The following is an 8,988-nucleotide window of genomic DNA, read 5'->3' as shown; positions in this document are numbered from 1 at the left end:
ATATATTAATTAAATAAAACAATAATTATTTTAAATTTATAATGTAATATATATACATATATATATATATATATATATTAAAAAGAACACAATAAAATTTTAAAAATAATTAAAAATACCGACAAACCTTATATTTTTTTACTTATAAATTGTAAGTAAAGTGATCCATGAACACTAATCTTTATAATATAATATCTACAATAAAGAGTATGCAACAAAATATTAAAAACAAATATATAACATGTGTTTTGAGTTTAACTTGCATAATGTTATACGTTTGAAAAATTTGATTCCTGAAAAAGAAAACCCCTGAATTAAACCCTAATTTGACCCGGTTGCTTTAGCTAAGCAACTTCGCCGCATCGCGTCTGCAGTCTGCAGAGTTTCAATTCATCAATCTGATGCAATGGCTGTAACCGACAGCCATGGCGACACGCTGAACGAGTTCTCCGTCAGAGAGGAGGAGAATCCTCAAAAACTCGCTTCTCCGGAACCTGGCGCCACTGCAAAGAGGAAGAAAAAGAGAAAGAAGATAAACGAGGAATCAAACGAACAGTCCCAGGTTGAGGTATTCCCTAAACCCTCAGTAGACTCGCAATTTTCTCAAGAGGGAAATGTTGACACCGCTGCAGATAATCCTCAACCAACCCCCAAGAAGAAGAAGATTAAGAATGTGCGTGGTGAACCACAGCTTCAGACATCTGACCCTTCAATTGCGGTTTGCGTGGAATCCGATGATACGAGGGGAGAAGGAGCTCGACTAGATGATGCTAATGGGAATGGAGGTTTGTTTCCTGAATCCTTATTAGATACACCGGTCCCAATTGTTTCGCATGAGGAAAATGCTGAAGGAACTGCACTGAACCCTGGCGCAACCGCAAAGAAGAAGAGGAAGAAGAAGATTTTGCAAGGTGAACAGCAAATATGTGACCCTTCAATCCAGATAGGTGTGGAACGTGATGATACGAAGGATGAAGTATCACGAGAAGGTAATGTTAATGAGAATGGGGGTTTGTGCCCTCAAGCTTTATCAGACACACCAGTCCTAATTGTATCCCATGAGGAAAAGGCTGAAGGAACTGCGCTGGACCCTAGCCCAACCCCTAATAATAAAAACAAGAAGGTTTTGCAAGGTGCAGAGCAAATATGTGACCCTTCAATCAGAATAGGTGTGAAACCTGATGTTGCGAAAGATGAAGGATCACGAGAAGGTAATGTTAATGAGAATGGGGGTCTCTTCCCTCAACCCTTATTGGATACACCAGTCCCAATTCTGTCCCATGAGGAAAATGCTGAAGGAACTGCACTGAACCCTAGCCCAACCCACAAGAAGAAGAGGAAGAAGAAGATTTTGCAAGGCGAAGGTCAAATATATGACCCTTCAATCCGGATAGGTTTGCAACCTGATGTTGCGAAGGATGAAGGATCACGAGAAGGTGATGTTAATGAGAATGGGAGTTTGTGTCCTAAACCCTTATTAGATACTCTAGTCCCAATTGTTTCACACGAGGAAAATGTTGAAGGAACTGCACTGAACCCTAGCTCAACCCCCAAGAAGAAGAGAAACAAAAAGATTTTGCTAGGTGCAGAGCAAATATGTGACCCTTCAATCCAGATAGGTGTGGAACCTGATGTTGGGAAGGATGAAGGATCACGAGAAGGTGATGTTAATGAGAATGGGGGTCTTTGCCATGCACCCTTATTAGATACACCAGTCCCAATTGTTTCCCATGAGGAAAATGCTGAAGGAACTGCACTGAACCATAGTTCAACCCCCAAGAAGAAGAAGAGGAGGAAGAAGATTTTGCAAAGTGGAGAGCAAATATCTGACCTTTCAATCCAGATAGGTGTGGAACGTGATGTTGCGAAGGATGAAGGATCACGAGAAGGTGATGTTAATGAGAATGGGGGTGTGTGCCCTAAATCCTTCTTAGACGCACCAGTCCCAATTGTTTCCCATGAGGAAAATGCCGAAGGAACTGCACTGAATCCTAGCTCAACCCCCAAGAAGAAGAGAAACAAAAAGATTTTGCAAGGTGCAGAGCAAATATGTGACCCTTCAATCCGGATAGGTGTGGAACCTGATGTTGGGAAGGATGAAGGATCACAAGAAGGTGATGTTAAAGAGAATGGGGGTCTCTGCCCTGCACCTTTATTAGATACACCAGTCCCAATTGTTTCGCTTGAGGAAAATGCTGAAGGAACTGCACTGAACCCTAGTTCAACCCCCAAGAAGAAGAGGAGGAAGAAGATTTTGCAAAGCGAAGGGCAAATATCTGACCCTTCAATCCAGATAGGTGTGGAAGGTGATGTTGCGAAGGATGAAGGATCACGAGAAGGTGATGTTAATGAGAATGGGGGTGTGTGCCCTAAACCCTTCTTAGATGCACCAGTCCCAATTGTTTACCATGAGGAAAATGCTGAAGGAACTGCACTGAATCCTAGCCCAACCCCCAAGAAGAAGAGAAACAAGAAGATTTTGCAAGGTGCAGAGCAAATATGTGACCCTTCAATCCGGATAGGTGTGGAACCTGATGTTGGGAAGGATGAAGGATCACGAGAAGGTAATGTTAATAAGAATGAGGATCTCTGTCCTAAACCGTTATTAGATAAACCAATCCCAATTGTTTCCCTTGAGGAAAAGGTGGAAGCAACTGCACAGAACCCTAGCCCACCCCCCAAGGAGAAGAGTTTGCAAGGTGCTGAACAAATATGTGACCCTTCAATTCGGATAGGCGTGGAACCTGATGTTACGAACGAAGAAGGATCACAAAGAGGTGATGCTATTGGGAATGGGGGTTTGTGCCCTAAAACCTTATTAGATGCACCACCCCCAATTGTTCCCCGTGAGGAAAATGCTCAAGCAGCACAGAACCCTAGTCCAAAACCCAAGAAGAAGAAAGAGAATTTGCAAGGTGCAGAGCAAATATGTGACCCTTCAATCCGGATAGGTATGGAATCTGATGTGCCGAAGGAAGGAGGACAACAAGGTTCTGAAAAAGCTGAAACAAGTACACAGAATCCTATCCCAACTCCCAAGAGAAAAAGGAGGAAGAATGTGCAAGGTGAACAACAACAACAACTTCAGATTTGCAACCCCTCAATCTCGATAGGTGTGGAACCTGATGTTAAGAAGGAAAGAGCACAACAAGTTAATGCTAATGAAGTTGGGGTATCTGGAATAAGTGAAGAACGCCCTGGACCTGATTCCACAGCCCCAGAAGACCGGCACCAGAAAATGGATTCTGTGAGGAAAAAGAAGAAAGCCCTTAAGTCTCCAGGGGCTGAAGCAGAACCAGAACTAAAGGAGTCCTATAAGACAGAGAACCCTCAAATGTGCATCCTGGACCTGAAACAGAAAGAGGCAGGAGCCAATGCTGAGAACTCTGGAGTATGTTCTAAACCTGAAGTGGCACCCCAATTATACATAGCAGACTTAGAACTTAAAGAAAAGGCAGAAGTAATTGAAGTTAACAAAGAGCATCCTCAAGCAGGTTCTAAACCTGAATTAGAGTCTCCAGTAGACATGCCAACTCAAACGGAGCCTCGAAAGAAAAAAAAAAAGAAGGTAAAAAAGAAAAAAGAGACAAAACCGACTGAAGTACATGCACAACATCCTCAACCTCAACCTTGTTCTAACCATGCACCCACAGTTCAAGGAATAATTGAAGAATGCCCTGCACCTGAGGGGGCAAAATCCTCAACAGGTTCTAAAGCCCTTAAGCCTCCAGGGGCTGAAGCAGAACCAGAACTAAAGGAGTCCTATAAGACAGAGAACCCTCAACAGTGCACCCTGGACCTGAAACAGAAAGAGGCAGGAGCCAATGCTGAGAACTCTGGAGTATTTTCTAAACCTGAAGTGGCACCCCAATTATACATAGCAGACTTAGAACTTAAAGAAAAGGCAGAAGTAATTGAAGTTAACAAAGAGCATCCTCAAGCAGGTTCTAAACCTGAATTAGAGTCTCCAGTAGACATGCCAACTCAAATGGAGCCTCGAAAGAAAAAAAAAAAGAAGGTAAAAAAGAAAAAAGAGACAAAACCGACTGAAGTACATGCACAACATCCTCAACCTCAACCTTGTTCTAACCATGCACCCACAGTTCAAGGAATAATTGAAGAATGCCCTGCACCTGAGGGGGCAAAATCCAATGAAGCAGATGGCAAGCCACCTGAAACCCCAGTCCAGGGATTTTTATATCCTGTAGTAGCACACCCAATAGACCCAACAATCCCAGTCCAAGCTTCCCCAAAAGACACAGCAACCGCAAAAGACCAAGATCTGAAGATGAGTGGGAAAAAGAGGAAGCGTAATCCTATAGCTGCTCCCTCAATAGAGCCGACAATTCAAACAGGCCAAGATCCCCCAGTAGACCCAGGACAGATGACCAAGAAGAAGAAGAAGAAGAAAAGTAAGAGTGCACAGAAAAACAAACTGTTAGAATCTGAGAAACACAATGCTCATCCTACTGCAGAAGCCCCAGTTCAGAAAACTGAAGGACCCACCACAACTAAAAAATCGACGGTATGTAGAAGGATCCACGTAGTTTCATCAGTTGTTGTATTCTATGTATCTGAAATCTCTAAAATCATTAACAGATTCCAAGGAACAATGTTCTTCTGTTTTTTGAGATTGATACAATTAGAATTTGCCCGTAGTTGTGTATAAATGGTACTTTGGTATTTTCAGGGCAGATGCAATGCTGAACAAGCTGCTAACACCCTGGTTCATGGAACTGAGCGTCTCACAGTCACTAAATCTCCCGTTAAAAATCATGTTCAAAGTTCCTTGGTATGTAGTGGCATCTACAAATGTAGTTTCAGTAGTGACTGAATTCTTTGTTTGCTCTTGCCTGGAATAATTATGCACAATTCTGAAAGCTTGTTTCTTCTTCTGTAATTAATATGATTAGCCCATTTGTAGTATATAAACTGTAACTTGATTTGTGCAGAGTTGTGGGGCGTGCCAAAAGACTGGTCACAGATTAGAACAATGCAAGAGGTTGAGAAGTCTTTCCAAGTTTAAAGAAGTCTGCTTCTTTTGTGGGGAAATTGGCCATTCACTTGGAAAATGTGGTGTGTCTCAAGCGGGTATGCTAAAATTTGAATGCTTTTCGTGGGGATGTTTTTTAATTTTGCGTACATGAATTGTTGATTTTTATGTGTCAAAACTGTGTGTTGCATGCAAAATGTTAATTTTGCAGTTTTTGATTAAAATTCATGATGTTTCAAATCTTAGTTGTACATGTACGGGCTTGCCTGGATAAATTTGATGCATATTATTGCGGGTAATTGGCGAGATCTTATTTGAGTGATAAGTATTTTTATTTTCCTTCATTAGCTCAGATTTTTAGCCATTCTCTTCGAATAGATAATTAGACACTTTACCTTATTGAAGGTGTTTAGAATTTTGAATAACACAACTAGGGATTTTCATTCTGTTGTTGGACTCGCTATCTGCTGGTCTGAAACTTGCATTATATACGTGCTATCTCTGTTAAATACAATCTTCACATATCTGAAATTCTGAAATGTAATAGGTTTCTTTTTACTTTCTTTAATCTGCTTATCTGATGATATAAAATTATTTAATTGCTGATGCAGGGGGAAGGTTTGCTAAGTGCTTACTCTGTTACGAACATGGACACTTTGGCTATGACTGTCCTCAAAGTGATAATAAAAAAAAGCAAAAGGTGTGATTCTCTTTTATTTGGACACAATGTTTTCCGTTTTCCCGGAATCTTTTGATTTGTTATCCTAACTTTTCTCGTCGTGTCAAGTCTAATCTTTTGATTTGATTTTACACAATTGTCACGTTGTTGTTGTTTTTTTTTTTTTTTTTTCATTTTTAACCGTAATCTTTGTAAATTGTCATGTTGGATATTGTTAATTAGTCATCATAAATTTTCCGGTCATTCTAAGTCTGTTTTTTTCATACAATTTGTATTCCTTAGGTGCTCGCAGCCAATGGCCATCAACATAAGTAAGTCTTTCAACGAGAAACTGGATTTAATTTCCTTTTTCGTTTTTTTCATGATATTAGCTGTATCTCATGTATATGTATTATGTTTTCAAAATTCATTGGAATTTCGTAACCCTGTTTTAATATTTATATATAATTTTTGTGTGTATATTTTTCAGGTCATGAAACATCTTGATATAGACAACTAATTTGGTCAAGGTAGGTGTTGTTCTTATTTTTAGTTTATGATTGAGCCTTTCCAATTGGGATGTACATTGCATCATTTTTTTGTTAGTCGTATATTAATAATAGGAACCTATTCTTTATTTAGAGAATATCTGGGGAAAAGATAACTCACTTTTATAGTTGGAAATGGATAACTCACTTTTATAGTTGGAAATGGATAACTCACTTACATATATTTTCTACTGTTCCAAATATTAATTATTTTTTTTATAAAAATAAAAACACAGCAAATGAAACATGTTATCAAGTATTCAATATTAAAAGAATATATATTTGCTTTTCTTTAATGTCAATTATCAAGAAGAAAATTATAATTGTATAAATATCAAATGAGAATATCAAATAACAATTAGATAAATGTCAAATAATTGTAGAAAAGAATAAAAATGATCAACTGTATGACCTAGAAATCCTTACTTAACTAAGGACTAAAGAAAAGTTAATATAAGATTTTTAGGGTACCTAATAAATTAAAAGTGTTTTAGTAATTTAAAACAGGAAAGAGGATGAGTTTTGGGAATGGGAACAGGACTAATATGAGAACGAATATACATATCTATCTTCTCATACCTAATTTAAAAAATTTAGTATTGCCTATCCTGGAATTCCCATTCAAAATTGGGACGTATTTAAAGAATACCAACAAAGACTTCATTTGCCATTCCTACTTACAACGTGTCATCATTAGTGCAAGTGTTCTTAGTTGCTGTTTTAGATTTTAGTCTAGGGTTTGGTCCACTTAACTCAATATGAAGGATACTTTGTCATGATTGTCAATATTTTGGACTTGCGACAAAGGTTCCTATTCGCTTTTTTGGATGTAGTTTGGTACAAATGATTCATTGCATCCTTTAATCCTGAATAATCTGTTTATAATTTTTCTATTCATGTGTCTTCAGCCATCAGTTTCTTCTGATATATCTTGCTAAGCAAGAAAGGGTTATCATAATTATGCCTGACAACTTGCATTCCATAATTGGTAGCAGCAGTGAAAACTAAAGGACAACCTCTTCGCGAAGTTTAATATGAGTGATGACCACAAGTCAATTTACACCTACTCCCGCACGCATGGATCCCAGTTCCTTTGCCTTAAGATTTGATAATTATATCATGTCTGTTAGACATGATTTCCCAATTTTGTTTAATTTCGAATTCTCTCTATGTAGCATAAACGATAATATTTTTGTGTTTTTCTTACCCAATTCGTGTTTACTTCTCTACGATGGAGTTAGTTGTGGCATTTACAAGGTAAATGTCACAGAGGGTTGCTTAAGATAGTGAAGTAATAAGTTCAACACAAGAAATGACTCCAATATTTTTGAATTCAGTTGATGACACTTGTTGAGACAATTTGGTTGCAGCTACAGAATGGATTGCCCCTTTTTGGAGATACTATATTGATCCTTTTAATTAGAAGAGTCTTGTGAACTCTTTTTGAAACTTTTTATCATGATTTTTCAAGTCAGACGGTCAAAATTCAGGGAGTTACTCATATGGCAAGCGATGACCATACACAATGAAAATATGTGCACGAATGTCGCGAGCGAGCTACAATTTTAAAAATTTATGAATGAGAACTTGTGAAATTTGATGACAAATAAATTGAAATAATAAGACAATGATATTATATTTTTATGGACTACATGTGTTAAGGAGCTGCCTATTATCTAGTTCTACCACTAAAAATTACAAAGGAAAGTGATTTAATATTAAGCTAAAATTTCTTCATCCCTGCGTACAGTATGAAGTAGAATGTATTAAAATCGCATTGCAGAGCTTTTAGTTCACAGGCCAGGAGATTCATTCCTTCTTGGCTTTGTAGTCGCTTTACTTTGACCATTGCTAAAAATAAATGAATTTTCAAGTCCCATATAGATAAAAGAATAATTTTTGAAGACTAATTTGTTGATCTCTTCCAATTCACTGTTTGGACGAGGGAGTGGAAATGAAGGAGTAAAAAAGGAGATGATTTGATGAGAAAGTGTAAAGAAAGTTATGGTGTTTGGATTAAGGTAAATAAAGTGAAAAGTGTAAGGAAAGTTTATAAAAATTTATAAGTGATGTGATAGATGTGATTGAAATTGCATTTTTTTTAATTGATAAAAATATAACTTTATATATTTGCCCTTGTAGCTACATGCAACTGTTATGGCACATGGTGGCGAAGGTAATAAGGTAAAATGTAAAACTTTATCACAAAATCTTCACAACTCAGCAAAGATCAATTTTTCACTTTCTTTGCCTTTTCCCTCCCTCTATTACCCGCAATTAGTGTCTATTACCCGCAATTAGTGTCTGGATACAAGCACAAAATTTTTTCGCTTTTCAATCCGAGTGGACAGTGTTCACTCGCATCCAAATATTACCTTAAGGAACATGAAGGAATGAGACAAAAATACATTTGCCAAAAAATTCATTAAATGAAATAAATTTATTGAGTGAAATTTAATTAAATAACGTTGGAGTAATATTAGAGTCAATTTATTTGAGCAATATTCAATTTATTTATAGAAAAAATGGTAGAGAATGAATATGGAGAAAATCATTAAGCTAATAAGATTCGCTTGAAAAATCTAAAGAAGAGGAATTTGGAGAAATTTTAATTGAAGATTTGTTCAATGCATTATATCCACTAATCAAAAGCCATTGAAAAAGAGTTCCCTTGTTTTGGGAACTTGTCCATATGAATATGATTTTAAAAAGAAATAAAAACTTCATGTTGCAGGAAGATCTTTCCAAAAAGGGAAATGGGAAAAACTCCATAAAGACACTGAAAGCTT

General features: G+C 37.3%; 1 protein-coding gene across 4 annotated transcripts; it reads left to right on the top strand.

The window, feature by feature from the left end:
- The first annotated feature begins 271 nt into the window (after positions 1–271).
- Positions 272–7,596, top strand: LOC137828905 (leashin-like). Of its 4 annotated transcripts, none has more exons than XM_068635655.1 (7): positions 272–4,525; positions 4,691–4,792; positions 4,953–5,091; positions 5,605–5,693; positions 5,955–5,983; positions 6,142–6,181; positions 7,198–7,596. In XM_068635655.1, the coding sequence occupies exons 1-6, from the start codon at positions 407–409 to the stop codon at positions 6,146–6,148; spliced, it is 4,485 nt and encodes a 1,494-aa protein (XP_068491756.1). In that variant the 5' UTR covers positions 272–406; the 3' UTR covers positions 6,149–6,181; positions 7,198–7,596. The 4 variants fall into 4 exon arrangements, with proteins under 4 accessions (XP_068491756.1, XP_068491753.1, XP_068491755.1 ...); XM_068635652.1 differs by having other exon boundaries at positions 7,195–7,596; XM_068635654.1 differs by having other exon boundaries at positions 7,192–7,596.
- The last annotated feature ends 1,392 nt before the right edge of the window (positions 7,597–8,988 follow it).

Source organism: Phaseolus vulgaris, chromosome 7, assembly GCF_000499845.2.
Source record: "Phaseolus vulgaris cultivar G19833 chromosome 7, P. vulgaris v2.0, whole genome shotgun sequence".
Taxonomy (NCBI): domain Eukaryota; kingdom Viridiplantae; phylum Streptophyta; class Magnoliopsida; order Fabales; family Fabaceae; genus Phaseolus; species Phaseolus vulgaris.
This window is presented reverse-complemented; position numbering and strand designations above follow the sequence as displayed.

Excerpts from the sequence above, each read along its gene's own strand:
- LOC137828905 (XM_068635655.1), top strand. The coding sequence starts at position 407 with ATGGCTGTAACCGACAGCCATGGCGACACGCTGAACGAGTTCTCCGTC. Across the intron at positions 5,092-5,604 it reads ATGTGGTGTGTCTCAAGCGG|GGGGAAGGTTTGCTAAGTGC; the intron begins GTATGCTAAAAT and ends TTGCTGATGCAG. Across the intron at positions 5,694-5,954 it reads ATAATAAAAAAAAGCAAAAG|GTGCTCGCAGCCAATGGCCA; the intron begins GTGTGATTCTCT and ends TGTATTCCTTAG.